Source organism: Mustela lutreola, chromosome 6 (assembly GCF_030435805.1).
Source record: "Mustela lutreola isolate mMusLut2 chromosome 6, mMusLut2.pri, whole genome shotgun sequence".
NCBI classification, from domain to species: domain Eukaryota; kingdom Metazoa; phylum Chordata; class Mammalia; order Carnivora; family Mustelidae; genus Mustela; species Mustela lutreola.
The window spans coordinates 84124870-84142607 of NC_081295.1; the positions used below are offsets into that span (position 1 = coordinate 84124870).

Here is a 17738-nt window from a genome sequence, read left to right on the forward strand (position 1 = left end):
TATTTTTCACAAATATTTTTAAAGTTTTACTTCCCCATTTCTGTCACTTCAGGTTACCTAACCTTTAATTTAGTAAATAAAAACAAAAGAAAAAAACCTTATGATTTCCCCACCCCGTCCAGCACTGAACATGGGAGTCTGTATTCATTCTCCACTGAATAGGGCACCGCTGCTTCCCAGCACCAGCACTAGAAAACACTTAAAAAGAATGTGAAGAACTAAAATTCCTCTGGCTGACCTATAAACACAACCCCAAGACTGAGGGGCAATAATGTGCTTATAATGCAGCAGGAGGCACTGTTGGTGATGTTACCTGTTGGCTTAAGAATATCAGATTCTGGAAACTCATCGAAGTTTGAGGTATCATCAATGCTTTTGATCTCAATAGATATTGCAGCAGGTCTCTCTCTGCCAAGAACAGACATGATTACTATGGTTAGTAACCATGTGGATCACAGCTAATTAAGTCTTTCTCCACAGAGCCCCCTGGCCTGACATGGGGAGAATATCCACTGGCGGGCAGGAGCTATTTTCTCTGAAAAGCTTCGGACACTGAGCAACCATGCCACTTGGCCACATCCAGATAAAATGAGAAAACAGAACTAACAATGATCCATAGCTGGAAATAAAGACAAAAATCATGAGAAAAATTAAAATCCCAAGTTAATGCACTGCCCTCATGACTGTAAAAAGGGGAACTAACCCTTTGGGCGCCCCCTCAGGTGGGGTTCTGTCCTTCTACTGGAGATGCTAATGAAGAAAGGGTTAAAAACATGGCAAAAAGAAGCCAAAGGTAAAACTCTGAATAATGCAAATCAGAACTCAATCATGGAAGAGAGGACAATGTATTCACCTTTGGTTTGGCAACTGCCCAATGCCAAACACCAGGTGAGAAGGGCTGCTGCGGGCCACCCTCCACAGTCCTCCACAGCCCGAGGTGGCCAGCTCACTCTCCCTCCACACGCCCCTTCTGACTCCAGCTTCCTGTGGCCAGGGACAGCCCTGTTGGCAGCTCCCAACACTACAGAAGTTGGAGTGTTCTAGGTAAAAGCAAGGGCAACACACTTCTTAGGTTCTCCCTTCACCATGGAACCCAAATGTCACTTCACTCAGGAAATAACTGCTAGCTTCACCACATCCCCTGGCACATGGCTGATGGAAAGCCCCAGCTCCCAACCCTCACCATGAAGGAAAACCAAGAGAAGACCCTGAGTTTCTAAGAAGTCCTCTTCCCTTACCTGGTTTGCCAATAATGGTGCTTCTAATAAATTAGTATGAAGCAAATTATAGCCTTTCTGAAGTAATCCTGAAAGTTTTTATATGGATATACCTGATGTGTTCCCAGTCAACGCCTTCAAAAAAAGAATTACTTTTGATTTCCTCAACTCCAGGGGCTCCAATTCTATGTTCCCACTCACAGCAGAATCTGGAAAAGACAGAAGCCTTTCAGCATACCTCACATAGTCTCTTTGGAGAAAGAAAAGGAATAACTCCCCCCCCACCACCTTTTTTTAAAGAGAGAAATGGGAGAGAGCAGGGGACAGACCCAGGTAATAATTTAAGTTTAAAAAAAAATGAATTCACTCATGTCAAAAAACCTGGATGGGAGGTGGGGGAGATGTTCTCTGACTAATACCTCAAAATTAGATCCTTGGCTTTCTCAGAGATAGGAACTTCTGGAGGAAAAGTCAAAGTTTCTTTCCAGTTCATCACCTTCTTATATGTCTCTTGAGGGGTCTCAGAACAGAAAGGTGGGTAGCCTGTAATAAAAAAGGAACTTCGGAGCTTTGACACTCCAGAACTTTGAATCTGACGAAGAGCATTCTCCTTAATATGATTCTATACATCTTTAGCCCTCCACATAACCTCTTTCGTGACTTCCATTCATTCCAGAAAACATCTAATTTTTCATTTTCCCCTCAAACTCCTAGGCCTAAAGTGAATTTGTGCTTCTGGTGCCACAAGGGAAGCAGCTAACAGCTGAAGCTGGAAAAGGAAAGGAGGACAAGCACAGCCTTGCACATGTGCACACTGTGCTCCAAGAAGAAATGAAAGGATGAAACATCACTGAGAAACGACCTTGTCCTTGGAATATCGTTATATAGGTAAAGTGCTAAACAAGTTGAATAGGAAAAAAGCTTAGGTTTTAAAGGTGACCACCATGCCTCTTCTTGAGAACAACAGACAAGGGGATAAATACTCTCAGACCATATTACTTGGCATGGCCTCCACACAGATCATATCCACCTCCACAGGCATCCATCCAAAGTTCCCAAAGACAGCGCAGCCAGAAGCCATACTAGTCGGCCGCCGACTCACGCACTCAGGACTGCCATGGACACACTTCCTCTCCTCGTGCTCTCGGGCATAAGGCCACCCGCCCCGTCACAGTGTCCCCTAAATACACAGACACACCATACCAATAAGAGGGAGAGAGATCAGAGGGTTCATGCTCTGAAGGCTTAGAGAGAGGAAGGGGTCAGCAAGGAAGTAAAGAGTACGTGAAGCCAAAGCCCAGTTAAAGTTCTCACATACAATGAAGTGGAAGAAATGCTAGAGACTGAAAGAGCTGCTAGGAGAGGATGAAAAAGGGGAAGAACAGGATAAATAAACAACAAAGCAACCACAAGGTGCCAGGAAGCCAGACACTAAAGTTGACTATTTGAAGGCCACAAGCTTTCTACCTACGAGACTTCACGTTAAAAGACAAGAGGGGAAAAGTGCTTAGATCACCCCCAACTGAAACAGTCTATTATCAATATGGGACTCTTTCCTGGCTTTACAGAAAAAGTCCTCTGAAAGCATGCAACTTACCGATGAGCATCTCATACATGATCACCCCAAGCGACCACCAATCACAGAGCTTGTTGTACCCGGTCTGCATGAACACCTCAGGAGCAATGTAGTCAGGAGTGCCTACCGTGGAGAAGGCCTGAAACACGTACCATACATCAGGGGGGCCCCGCAGGCAGGAGGGTGCCCAGAGTTCTGTTCTAGAGACCAAAGGTTCCAAGCACCACCTACAGCTACCCACAAACTAACTGAGCAGGATACCCCATAGCTTCACGGCAAAACTGATTTGCCAGAGCACTTCCAAAACAAACAATAACGCTTGGTCAGGGAGGCAAGAGACCATTCCTAAATAGAGCCAAAGCCCATGGTCAATCAGGACAGAGGTATCCATCTTAACAACTTGTACCGTGGTTTACTGAGCACCCAGTGAGTGAGTGCACGGCTCCATACTTCTTGTATACTTCGGAGCCTATTTCGTCCTGACACAACTTAGCAAAGGGCTTTACCAGAAGATAAAAAAATGTGACGCCCAAAACAGCTTTGTTCATGGGCTCAGGACTAATTAAGTGGCAGAACTCAGTTTGAAAATGAAATACCTTGTCTAAATTATTCCTTTTTCTGTTATAAATATTCCTTGATTTGGCAAAGTCAGAAAGGGAAGCTTTATTATTACAAGTTACTCATATCCTATAGGTTAGAAATTTATGTCTATTTACCAAACATACTCATTTATATAAACAGTTCTTAGGGGAATCTTTTCTAAATTCAAGTAATCTGCTCTCATATACCAGGACTACAATACTCAAAGCCTGCCAGTGTGCTCAGCATTTGAGGGTTTATCACATAGAAGACTCTAATCTAAGCACTTTGACATTATAGAATTTCTAACATAAAAAATAACACCTGTTATTTTGAAAATGTTTATTATGGAATGCTGCAAACATACAGAAAAAAAAAACAGCATACAACACAGCTGTACCTATTGCCCATATTAAACAGAGGTTAATCATCTGCCATATTTGTTGTAGATCAGTTGTGTTGTTTTTAAAGACAAAAAACGATAGGAACAATTAAAACCATAGTCCCTTCCTCCTTACTGAAGTCAAAACCACCCTGAAGTTGCTGTGCTATGCTTATATGAAGATTTGCATAAATGACATAATATTACTTCCTGAATATTTCCACTTTTAATAAAGGGTTTCACTTGGTACTTGTTAGTCTACAATGCTACAACTTGTGTTGACTCAACATTATGATTTTGCCATTTATTCAGGTAGCTCTGGTTCATCCATTTCACTGCTATACACGTACTCCATTATACAAATGTCACGATGTTTTGTTTTTTATCCATTCTCCTGTGGCTTCCAATGTCTCACTATGACAACACCTAAATAAACATTCCTGCAACCCCTCTTGGCCACTAGAGCAAGAATTTCTCTAAAGGATCTATCAGGAGGAGTACCACTGGGTCTTGCATTATGAACATCTTCAACTTAGACATCTTCCAACTGTCCTCCAAAGGTTTATACCTATTTAAACACCTGCTGTGGGGATGAGCTCCTGGTGTTCCATATCTCACCAACACCTGGTTCTGTCAGACATTTTAATTTTTGCCAATCTGATGAATATGAAATGGGATCTTGCTGTTTTAATTTACATTTCCTTTATTTCTAGCAAGGTTGATCATGTATTCGTTCACTGATTAGCCGATTAGATCTTTTTTTCTCTGAATTCTAGTTCGGATCCTTTGCCCATTCATTTTTTAGTTGCATTATCTTTTTTCTTATTGATTCGCAGGAATTCTCTATGAATCCAGGGCATTAATCCCAATTCAGGACATAATCCTTTACATACTGGAAATAACTTCTCCCTGTGTGAGGTTATTTTTATTACGGTTTTTAAGTGCTGCTATATATTATATATACCAAAAAATATGTAATTATCAAGTTATGAAGCATAATAATGAATAACCATGAGTTCAACTAAAGAAATGACATTACTAATGTCATTAGAACTGAACATGCACTCCTCTCCTTTCCATCCTCCTGCCTTTCCTAACCCCTATGGTTCAATTTTGTTTATCATTCCTCTGCTTTTAAAAAGATATTTAATTTTGCCCCACATTTGTCTCTAAATGAGATCTTAGCTTTATTTTGGGACTTTGCAATTTGGGATCATTCTACATGCAGTCTTCTGCTCCTTGATTTTTTTCTTCTCAACATTTTGTTCCTGAAATTGATCCATGATGTTCCATGTAGTTGTAAATCAATTCCTTTCACTGCTGTAAAACATTTTACCCCACAGTGAAACCATTTTCTGTCAGTGGGACACAGGGTTATTTCCAGTTTTTTGTTATTACAAAAATGTAATAAACATTCTTATACATGGCTTCTGGTTCACAAGTGCAAATTTTTTCAGACCATATGACTATGGGTAGAATCACTGGGTTGTAGGGTATGTACATGAACTATAACATAATTCCAAAGTAGCGGAACCATATGTGGCTTATCATTTGTTTATGTCTTTCCATATATAAAGGGGTTTTTTTCTTTAAAGTAAAATCAAATTTTCCTTTATGATTTGTACTTCTTGTATCTTAATGTTTTTTAAAAATCCTTCATTACTCCAAGATCACCCTTTCAAGATCACCCTATAATATTTTAAAATTTTTAAATTTAAATTTAAAATTATTTAAAAATTTTAAAAATGTTAAAGGTTTTAAGTTTTTTTATTTTATTATTTTTATTTTTCCATCTACAACTTATTTTTTATATACTATAAAGTAGGAATCCATTTTTTCCAACAACTGATACAAGTATCAATTGTTATTTTTAAAGTTTTAAAGTCTGTGACATAGACTGTGCTCTCCAAGAAGTATATTCATTCTAATCATAAAGGTTAAGAAACTACAGAAACCCCTCAACTTAGAAATTAGATTTATTCCAGCAAAGCTGAATGCTAAGTAGATCTTATTTGTTAAAAAAATTTCTATTATAAAACCAGAGACTGGAGCACCTGGCTGGCTCAGTCAGTAGAGCATGCAACTCCTGATCTCGGGGTTGTGAGTTCACGCCCATACTGGGCACAGAAATTACTTTACATAAATAAATAAATAAGCACTGTGGCCAAAGGTTAACTCTCGGCTTGCTTTAAAAAAAATTTTTAAAAATCAGGATTCCTTACCTTTTGTTAGCTTTCAAAACACAAGTAAATATCAGTTTAAATAATGCAGAGCTATTGTTTGAGAAACAGTTATTTTCAGTGGAGAGTCTCAACCTTTACTGTACAGTAAAATCACCCAGAGTCCTTTCAAAAAATCAGATACCCAGATTATAAACCCCAAACCAACTGAATCTATCTCTGGGAGTAGGACTCAGGCATCAATAGGTTCTAAAGCCCCGCAGGTGATTCTGATGTGCAGCCAAGGTTAAGATTTACTACTCAATGGAGAGATGTAATAGAAGCATCTGACCAAATTTGTTCCTGACATTTCCTCAATAAGCTATGTAAACAGTTTTTCAACCACATACAGAATTCAGACACTTAAAGAGTATCAGAGTCCGTAAGAAAAGGTGACTCTGATATGTCTGACTATACCAAGGTTAAGTATCCCCAAGTTCATGTGAGAAAAAGATATCCACGATGAATTTCAGTTACTACATCTCTAGAAGTGTTTGGTTTAAGATAATGCCTCTCCCAGGGCTCAGGCTGGCTAAAAAAATCATTATACTCAAAGCACAGTCTGGCATGAGGCCCACTGAGAGGCTTAAAAAATGCAAGCCTTTCTTTTGATGCTTTCTTAAACAAGCTTATAGGCATCCATTTCCACTAGGACAGACAGCTTCTTCCCAGTGACCTACTCACCGAGTTATTAAAGATACTACAGAGAACTCTAGTTCAGTATTTGACTAGGAAGTCTGACTGAAATACAGTATTTGGCAAACCCACCAAGTTACTACTACATACACCGACAAGCAGAAGTGCCACCATTTCTAGATACAGATGTACATGACCATCACTCTGAATTAGCCATCATCTTCCACAGCTGCTGTTCTTGCTTTCTACACAATTGTTAGCTTAGCTTTACCGTCATTTATTTCATCCACTATGTGTTTCTAGCAAAACCTAAATATGTAGTGATATACATTTCTATTGTCTCTGGTCTATAATTTTCCAAAAACTAGACACTGAGACATACAGATTATATTTCAGATATAAACCAATGAATTAGAATAAAAGTCTGCCTTTCTTAGAAAGCAATATTTCACTGGTGAATTTGTAATATTTAAATAACTTCCAACATATCATCAAGGTAAATGCAGTAATGATAATTATTTTTAGGCTTGTAGGGCATAATGTTATATGTACATACTTAAATACTTACAAAGTTAAAAGCACTTTCCTTAAATTTCTCTCCAATTTTTATCACCAAGTTCTCTTTTCCACCACAAAGGAGGAAAGGGTAAGGCAGGTGAACTGAAGTCTTGACTTGCACAAGTGAATCAAAATTTTAAAAGTTTGAGAACCACTGCCTTAAAGCTCTGGGTAAGATGTTTGTAACTAAGTTTCATCTTAAGAGACCTCCAGTTTAAATATATCTCATTTACAACACCATAAAAATAGGGAACAGGTGGAATAGGAAGGAAAGGGGTTGTCACCAACGTAAAGGATCAGAATGAAGTCCTCCATTAAAATATCACAACCAAAACAACCTAGTATTATCTTCCCTCTTTCAAAAGATTACCTTTGGTGCCACTGGCAGTGTGACAATGTTCTATTAAGGTAATCTTAAAAGCAAGGAATAGAAATGCTGTAAACACTTGTTGAATGCAAACTCACGTACCTATTTTTTAAATTTATTCATACTCGGTTTATAGCATTTAAGAAGCCACAGATATTACTTACTAGCTGACGTCTATTTCTTTTCCAGGTTTCTGCTTTCCTTTTGGAATTCATGTTCTGGAAAGCTAAAAGCAAAGAGAACAAGTCCCAATCAAAGTTTAGACAGGTATGTTTACTACTTTTTTAGGCTCTGGTTCAAGCCCCATGAGATCTTAAAGTCTTGCCTTTCTGCCCATACATTAGTAACTCTAGATAACATACTTCCCAGCAAATCTGTAAACCCAAATCAAAGGCATGGAAGCATTAGCTCAAGAATCACAAAGTCATGTGGGTCATGTGGCCACAAAAGATACAGTCATTCATCAGAATTACAGGATTAGTTTCATCAGCAGCAAAGGTCCCAAACTGGACCTAAGATACTGATAATTTCTCAAAATTACCATCAAGTAATTTCCATGAGTAATAACTGGTCCATATTCACAGACTTCAGAATTAAAATACATTTTTAATATAAGTTACTCCAGGATGAACTGTAATTATACTACATAATTTCAATGGTTTCACAGTGCTGGAGTGAAAATAACACTTACAAAGATCAATTTCTTTCTGCCATGACAGAAAGAAGCACGTAAGATAAATCTAATCTGGAGTTGGTCCCAGGACTTGTTCCTCTACTTCCGCTTGCCTGCCCTATATTCATTTCCAGTAACCTTCTCAGCAGAGTTCCTAAGACTGCTCTTTTCAATATCTGCCTCAATATATCTGGTAGCACTCATCTTGCCTCATCATACAATAAAAATCACAGGCACACGTGGGAGGATACTTTTATTCTCTAGATTCATGCTGTGAAAATCTCCTAATCCACCCTGCATATTTTGGTTACCAAGAGAACAGCTCTTCCAGGCCCAGGTAAGGGATAAAAAGGCTGACACCACTGTTTACACTTACTGAAATCACTGGGGAGGCTGTGGTTCAGATTCCTATAAAATTCTGTCCTGTGTGCTTTTTTCAGTCCTGTGCAAAGGCCAAAGTCAGAAAGCTTCACATGGCCCTATAGGGAAGAAGAAACAAGGTAATGGATGAACATCCAGAAATGGGGAATAGACATTATATTATTACTCTCAGGCCCCTTCCAGTATCCATTACAGATCCAGAGTATGCTCTCTTTTTTTAATTTGTTTATGGGGAAAAATAAATAAAAAATCAAATTTTAAAAATCCTATTATACTAATTACTACTAATACAAGTATTTCAATTTTTACATATTATCTTTTTATCCAAATATAAACTTCCCAACAGTTAGAACCCTCCGTGGTATTTAAAGATACTTTCACGACTTTTTTTTTAAGATTTTATTTATTCATTTGACAGAGCGCAAGCAAGGGGAGCAGGAGGCAGAGGGAAGGGAGAATCAGACTCCTCAGTGAGCAGAGAGCCCCATATGGACCTCGACCCAGGACCGTAAGATCATGACCTGAGCCAAAGGGAGACGCTTAACTGACTGAGCCACCCAGACTCCCCCCACCTTTTTTTTAAAGTAGGCTCCATACTCAGCGTGGAGCTCAATGTGGAGCTTGCACTCAAGACCTGAGCTGATATCAAGAGTCAGACTCTTAACCAATTGAACCACCTAGGTGCCCCCTCTTATTACTTCTTAAACTCATTCACTCAGCCCTGTGTTTCAACATGGTTTTCAAAATCACCATTTTTAATGTCTACATAATATTCAAATGACTGAGGGGGTGCCTTCAGCTCAGGTCATGATCCCAGCATCCTGGGATCCAGCCCCATGTCCCTGCTCAGCCAGGCATCTGCTTCTCCCTCCCCCTGCTCTTGCACTCACGTGCTCTCTCTCTCTTCCTCCCTCTCAAATAAAATCTTTTAAAAAATTTCAAATGAGGGCGCCTGGGTGGCTCAGTTGGTTAAGCAACTGCCTTCGGCTCAGGTCACGGTCCCGGAGTCCCAGGATCGAGTCCCGCATCGGGCTCCCAGCTCCATGGGGAGTCTGCTTCTCCCTCTGACCTTCTGGCCTCTCATGCTCTCTCTCACTGTCTTCTCTCAAATAAATAAATAAAATCTTAAAAAAAAAAAATGCTCTCTCTCACTGTCTTCTCTCAAATAAATAAATAAAATCTTAAAAAAAAAAAATTTCAAATGACTTAGCACATCATTTTTTACCTAACCATCATCCCAATTCTGGATCTTATTCCATTTCAAATTCTTCCCTCTCATATAATGTGGATTATAAGGACCCCTGTGATAGAGTCTGTGTTCCCAACCCTAACCATGCAAGGTACAGAGGATAGTCTCAATAAATGATTGTGAAATAATGAGTAAATGAACAAATTTTTGTTCATGTAACTTTGCCTCTTAAATTGTTTATGATACAGCCCAAGAAATAAATAATTCCAAAGACAGAGAATCAATGTTATTGCATCGTTCCTGACAAATGTTGCTCTACTATATTTTAATCTTAAGTGTCTGGCTTTATCAGTCTCTTCAAGGAACACTTACACCTCCTCTGAGCCAAGCCTCATGTTTTAAATGTGTCATCTCATTTATAACTCTTAAGCCACACTTCAATGACTCAGACTCATTAAATGGCTTGCTGGTGAAATGGCAGAACCAAAGCCAGAAATCAATTCAAGTCCCTTTTCTCCAAACCAGGATTACCTACCCTCTCCAACCCCTTGATCTCATCTGGAAAATGGAAATAATGGTCTCTTCCTGGCAGGAACGAAGAGAATTAATGCATATAAGGCTCCTAACCTAGTGCCTGGCACATAAGCAATCCTGAGGAAGAGGCAAGTGTTCTCGGAGTGATAAAATTTCAAGTAGTAAGGAAATAAAGCCAAAAATACAGAAGGAAATCCTCATGCTCAGGGATCTACATTGTTCAACATCACATAATTAGAAGTGGTGTGGCCAAGGTTTAAGTCCTGGTAACTTCAACATCTGTGGTCTTTCCATACCACATTCCTTCAGGACATCCTTAGGCCTTAACATATAAACTTCTCAGGATAGAGAAGGAGTCTACAGAAGCACTGCTCAGATGGGTGAGGTTTTATATTGTTTCGTTTTACAGAAATTCCATTATGTTTGGCGGGGTGTGTGTGTGTGTGTATATATACATAGGTGCATGCACAACAAAGTAAACAGCCAAATGAAGACAGCTTTGAGCTTGCTAACCTGGCATCATTTTTTTCAGATCTGCAAGTAACTTGTTGTACAAGTCAAGGAAAAGAGTTTAATTCTAGTTCTCAAAACCAGACTTCACCTGGACACCTCTAAGAAAGGAATGTGTCTTAAAAATCATTACCTGAAGCAAATGCTATTGAAGCCTACATTCTCAGGGAATTCTGTAGCTATACTAAGTATGCAGCAGGAACTCAAAACATCTAATTTCACTTCTAGAATCTGCATAGCTGAACACCTAAATAAGCTCCCTTGTGAGAACATTTTTCTACAAGTCTGGGCAAGCATCTTGTAGACAGAGAATGTGCACCTAAAAGGGCTCCTGACTTCTCCTCAGCCACACTGAGGCCCCAAGTTCTTTGCCTTCAAGATGTTTGCTGGACCTCCACATAGACTATGGGGTTCATACTAAGCCTGCACTAAGATACCCAGAGTACAGGACCAGGGCATCTGAACCCAACCACATAAAGTAGGGCCATTGCTCTATTAAAAGTATATCTGAACACAATGACATAGAAAATTAACTTTATATACATTAACATTTTAAAAGCAGAATACCAAGCTACTTTTGGGATATTAACTGTATATAAATTATAAACACAAAGAGAAGAGGTACTGAAGATACTGTACCAAAATAGTAGCTATCTTCGAATGATGAGGTTATAGGTATTTTTCTTCTTTATAACTCTTTATACTGTTCAAATTTTCTACTATGTATACACATTATTCTTATGAAGAAAAAAGCTACTAACCAGTAATTATTTGGTAAATCTCCTGCCACCTCAAAATAGAAAGATAAATTTTTTTTAAAGAAAATATACCAAAAGCTCAGGTTTCTCAAAGATCACGAGCAAATTATCAAAAGGCAGCACTGAGCTGGCTCAGTCAGTGGAGCATGTGACTCTAGATCTCGGGGTTGTGAGTTCAAACCCCACAGTGGGTGTAGAGATTACTTAAATAAATATAACTTTTTAAAAAATGGCAATAAAGAAAAATACCCTAAGAATTAAATTCACTGTTCTATGTAAAAGAAGAGTTCAGCCCAGACAACAATTCTGTGTAACAGAACAAAACATCCTAAAATTTTAGAGCTGGAAGGGACTCTGGAGCTTCTCTGGATCAATATATTCACTTTACAGGTATATGAGGTCTGGACAGTGGGGAGACTTGCCAAGGAGCAGCCAGCAATCTAGCAGCACAGGGACTCTCTTATTTGCTGTGAGTTTAAGAACCAAGCAAGTGAACTCATTTCTATGTCTAAAGAAAAATACAATAAGACCAGTACAGAGGGTGAGCATGACTCTTCTTTAAGCAGAGGACAAATGATCTGGAACCTGAACTTTGAGACGGCCTGCTATTGTTGTTTTTGTTTGCCTTACTTCCTGTTTCTTGGCTGGGTTCCTCCTAATAAGGTTGCCCAACAGAGGGGTTCCCAATAGGTGATGCATTAGTAGAGTTAATTATATGCTAGGAAAAGATGACTATCTTTGGCTTTATTATAAAATAAGCTTCTAAATCAATTTTCCTCTTAATCATTTTCAAAAAGGTCCTTTATTATTCAGAAGAATGTTCAATCAAATTATAGAGTCATATACCTTTCAGAGAAGGGAAGTAACAGCAAACTTACCTGTTAAAAAAAAAGAGAGAGAGAGACAGAGAAGAATACACAAAGCAATTCCTGGCTCCCTTAATACGATTACAAGTAGTACAGGTGTGAAAGCAGAGACTGCTCAGATGAGGAAACACATCGAGCATGCTACTCTCCTAGCACAATACCTTGCTGTCCAGGAGAAGGTTGTCTGGCTTGATGTCTCTGTGGATGAATCCAAGTTGGTGAATGGAGTCTATGGCTAATACTGTTTCTGCTATATAAAACTGAGTCTCCTCTTCTGTCAGGGTATCTTTCTTCATTAATAGGGTCATCATGTCCCCTGGAAACAAGAAGACACAAGCCACCATACACACACACACACACAAACACACGCACACAACAATACATGAGTAAGTGCCAGTTTTCAGAAGGTCTTCCCTATCTGCCTACATAAGGCAGTGCTTAAACAGGCCTCTTCTGTGTTCCAGAAACTGACCCCACACTGCCATTACGGGTGGAAATGGGAAGTAGTCTCTAACACTTAAAGGTAAAATACACAGCCACAGAGAGCAAAATGCTTTTAACCTAATCTGATGCTGACCACTGAGCAATGATTACCACTGAGCAGTGATTTCCACTGCACTTAGGGGAGAAAAAGGATATTTCTTTCTCTCTCTCTTTTACACACACACACACACACACACACACAATTTGCTTAGAGTAATTTTTTTAACTTGAGAGGAAAACTGCTTTATTTTTCACTTTGCCTGCGAACTTCTCTATCCCTAGAACCGAATGGCATTTCCACATAGGTTATACTGCCCCTGTTGTAGACAGAGGCCAAAATGCTAAACAAAATGTAAATATATGAGGAGGCAGAAAACAAGTTCTCCAGTCTCTACCTACAAAACACTTGAACATAAACAAATAAAAAGATGGGATTTAGGTAGCAGAGCGTAAGTCAACAAAAGCTAAAAAGAAACTGAAAATGCTATCTCCTGGGATATGTAATGGCTGCCTCCCCAAGTACAGAGTGAACACCTCCCAAGATCAGTGGAGTATTTTCTCCAGTGTTTTATTAAAGGTAGTTAAATATATACCAATATGCTTTATGCAACTTTTATGACACAATTATCAGTATTCCAGCAGTTAAAAGGTAAACTCCCTAGTTTTCAGCAAAGTCAAAATTTAACTATTTCTGCTTAATACCAGCAACATAAAATGGCGAAAGAAAAGATTCTGATCTTAACTCAATGGTCAGACAAAAGCAAAGCAAAGAAAATATGTATAAGAAGTTTAAAGCTAAGAGAAACAGGAAAGATTCAGTTTAGATTCCATATAAAGCCACTTATGGTCAGAAAACAAGAAAAGAGAAAGAAACCTCTGATTTTAATAGAGCATCATGCTGTTTTTTTTTTTTATTTCATTTATAACTTTGGGGGAATTTTTTTATATTCCTGGAAAAAAGGGGATATTTTAACACTCAGGCAAAACTCAAACCATTTATTAAAACGCTCTCTTTTTTTGAACCAAGACTTAAAAAACAGGATTCTCTAATCACTCCTGGCAGCTACATATTCAATCTGGAGGCACACCAGAGACATGGGGGTGGTGTACTCAGGCCAGCTCTAGGGTAGCTGTGTGGCGTTAGCGCTGTGGCCCAGGAGAATAGCCGGTGGCCTCACCTGTGCGAGTCTGCCCAGATGATCAGAGAGCTCAAGGCAGATGGTCTATGGCTCTGCAGGCCAGCTCCACCGAGTGCAAAGGGCGGGGTCCAGGAGACATGAGGAGCTATGGAAGATGGAGCATGTAAGGCTCGAGGAGACAAGTGTCGAGGGGCTGGGGACTGAGCCGATTCTTATTCTTATTTAAGAACTGGCATCTAAATGTTCAAAAGTTTCTCCTAATGAGGAGACTCTTTCCTAACTTGCATTTTAACTGTTCATTAAAAATTGAAGACCCTAGATCTAAAGAAAGGTTATCACAGGATAAAAATATTATGCCACAGTTGTATTTGCTTTGTTATAGAACCAAAAAGAGAAAAAGTTTTCTTTTTTTTTCTCCCACCAGGGTTTGCTCACAGCTCATCTGCTCACTTGCAAACAGACTGTGTTCCCCAGAACAGATGGTATGTTCTGTTATGGGTTCACTTTGGAGCAGTCTTAGGAGATACACATGCTGAGTTATGTAAAACTTGAATTCTCAGAAATGAGAAACTGTTTCTGGCTACTAATATAGGTAATGAGAAAGTCACTCCTTATTAATAAAAGTTACAGAAAAAGAAACAAAAAAGTTGAAGCAAAGAATGTAATAGCTTCAATTCGGTCACCTGAGTAATTGATTATACATGATTCCCACTGACAGGAGAGCAGGCAGAGTCCCTATTTTATTCCTATATATTGAAAAAGAAAAAGAAAAGAAAGAAATGTCCATCTGAAATCATGAGAATGAATGAGAAGGTTACTTTTATGGCACTAAGAATTGTAGAAAGGCACCCCAGCACAAGACAGGTTACTGACCTCCTTTACAGACCTAAAAAAGATACAGAAAGCAACTTTGTGAGCACGGTTAAAAGTAGAAAGGAGGGTTAATTGACGTGAGAGTGAAAGAAATCACAGAACAAAAAGGAAAAATGACCTTTCATCGTCAAGTAATTACCTCCAGGCAGGAACTCCATGATTAGGTAGAGGTTTAGCTTATCCTGAAAACTATAGAACATTTTCACAACCCACAAACTGTCTGCCTCCACTAGAATGTCACGCTCCGCACGAATGTGGCCAACCTGGAGGTATACGCATTTGATTAATGACAAGCCTTGCTCTGCTTTATTCGACTGTATATTTGTTTAAACAATTTAAATACTGTTTGAGTATTAAATTGTGATGACGTAAAAGATCTAATTTGTGCTCAGGCAAACTTAAGAACTCAAAACGGAAAACATTTGACTTGAAGGTATTCAGTCATGAACACCTGAGAGATGAAAGGCTTAAAAAAATAACACAATGAATGGCTGTAATGCAAACGGCAACTTTCGCAGTGCTAGAAATTGAACTTCTGATTAGTTAAAACTACCATTCTTTGGCACAGCTTTTTGTCCCAATAACCTTTTAAGACAAAAAGAAGTCCCCGAGATGAGACTCTCTAAACAAGTCTTGCCTTGGATCTGCAAGGTTATCTGCAAGGACAGCGCCCTGGTTGACAGTTCTAGAACACTACTCCACACCATTTGGTTCACTGCTGCACACAGAGTAAGGGCTCAGTTCTTACTAAGTTGAATATAAGAACATCTAAGAGAAGTTACGGATTCAAATTTCTGGTATTTCCAGTTTTCTGCTCTTATAAACTATCTAGCTAAGGAGACCAAGTTGCCAAAAATTTGGGAAAACTGGCAGAATTACTTCATTATAATAATATTTTATTATCAAATTTACCTTATCTATTTCAAATATGTAATAGTAATCAAAACACTGCTGCATGTTATCAAATCCCAACCCCTCCTTACATAAGTGTCATAAGATGCAAAGCTGGGTTCATCCATGTCTATGTTTATTAAGACCCAGTCCAATCCTTGAGTAGAGGTTTTGCTCTTAACATATGCTGCGGGGCTTGAGTTGTCCTCTATGTTTGGAGGTAAAGATGTACTAAAGCTCACAAACTTGCCCTTCTGTAGCAAACTCCGCCCCTGGTTGTTGTTTTATTTGCTACGATGTTCTATTTGCTTGCTTGTTTTATCGGAATCTCTTTAACAAAGTCAGGCACTTGCTCTTCCAGTTGGACGCAGCTCCCAGCCCTCTCCCATCTTACACATAAGCTGCCTTATTCTTTCTGCAGGCCTCAGGGCACTTGAGTTTACAGATTTCGGTTCCAAGGCTCTACTAAAATTGTTTAGGAACTTTTTAAATAGTTTCAATGTTGCAGAAAATTTCCACTTCGTACATCTTTACTTAGGGTATGAGGGTGGAAAAACGAAGAAAAGGGTGGTAAGGAACAGTGTTAGGAAATCAGGAAGAAACTGAGTAAGGGTAGATGTTTTTCCTCAGCTTTCATACAGAAGCAAAGTTTGGGGAAACAACAATGCCACCTGCTTGACTGCAGCTGAGGCCAAGCCCTGGGCATTAGCGGACATGAAGACCATACAAGTCAAACTCCCCCTGCCTCTGCTCTCCTGGCTGCAGAGAAGGCCTTTACTTTACTTGTCGCAGGGAGCCAAAGAAAAGGGGAGGGACTACTACTACCACTCATCAGTCACCCTGGAGGACAGAATGGTGACTGCCACATTCTCTGTTTGCCAAGGGGAAAGCTCTAGGTCACCTGTGCATACCTTGCCCTTCCCTCCTGGGCTGAAACAGCAGCTAGGAACCCCAAGAGTAGAGTGGAGTCAGGTAAATACAGAGTCAGGGAGGGAAGAACCAGAGGTACAACTCACATCAGAGGCTCCCTTTCCCTATTCTGTAAATATATAATGGGGTAGGGAGCTAAATGCTAGCTGCTCCCCTAAGTGCTAGAAAAGCAAAGATGAAAGTGTGTATTTTGTCCCATCCTAATATGATACTGGCATCACAACTGGGGTTTTCCTTTGCAATGTAAGAGAAACATGAAAAAAAAATAGCTAAATGCTGGTCTCTTATCCTCTAAAATTTATTATCCTTAAAAATTTCCACCCTATGGATCAGGATAACAACCTGAACTCTCAGTGAGTAGCTTTAATTCCTTTTCAGTTTAGTAAAAGCAAACAACAAAGGTAGGCACCTCTACCTACAAAAAATGAGGCTCTGAATCTAAACTTTGTCAGGCCCACTCAAAAGTGATGGATCTGCACTGGTCTACTTCCTGTCACACCCGACACAAACTATGTCTCAGAATGGCTGATCCAGGCAGCGTGTGGGGCCAGAGACTTTAACTGGACCACCCTGAGATCAAACCCACAGAGTCCAGCAGCATGGTGAGCTAACAATTCAGTTAATGCATTGTTTAAAATCCCATTCTCAGAGAAAGCCACTCTACTCTCATGTAGGAGAACTTTAGAAAATGATTTTGAAGAAAGTACAATATTCAAAAAACTATTTTTACACCCTATGCTTGGGATTGTCCTCTGTGACCCTGTTGGGCAACAGGCACACGCTATGAAGGATCAATAAGGGAAAGTCCTCATGCACACTTCTTTTTACAATGTGATTCTGAACACTAATTGTTTGATGAAGAAATGTTTTAAAAGCCTTTGTTTTAAAAAACTATAGGAAACAGGTCTTGTAAAAATAAACTTTACTTACGAAATACAAAATACAGTGACTAATCAATATAGTTTTACATTTCATTT

General features: G+C 39.2%; 1 protein-coding gene across 3 annotated transcripts in view; it reads right to left on the reverse strand.

Annotated features, from left to right (window-relative positions):
* STK38 (serine/threonine kinase 38) overlaps positions 1–17738 on the reverse strand; it is a 40586-nt gene that overhangs the window by 2183 nt on the left and 20665 nt on the right. The window contains exons 6-14 of one of the 3 annotated variants that reach the window (XR_009354676.1): positions 15080–15203; positions 12607–12761; positions 8584–8686; positions 7699–7760; positions 2815–2932; positions 1637–1760; positions 1331–1426; positions 854–1040; positions 314–408 (exon numbers count right to left, since the gene is read on the reverse strand). Coding sequence is in view for 2 of the 3 variants with exons in the window: in XM_059177771.1 (XP_059033754.1) it covers positions 314–408; positions 1331–1426; positions 1637–1760; positions 2815–2932; positions 7699–7760; positions 8584–8686; positions 12607–12761; positions 15080–15203 (877 nt within the window). In the remaining variant the exon portion in view is untranslated. Of the gene's footprint in view, positions 1–313; positions 409–853; positions 1041–1238; positions 1427–1636; positions 1761–2814; positions 2933–7698; positions 7761–8583; positions 8687–12606; positions 12762–15079; positions 15204–17738 lie in introns of those variants that run through there. The other 2 variants (XM_059177771.1, XM_059177772.1) reach the window with 2 other exon arrangements.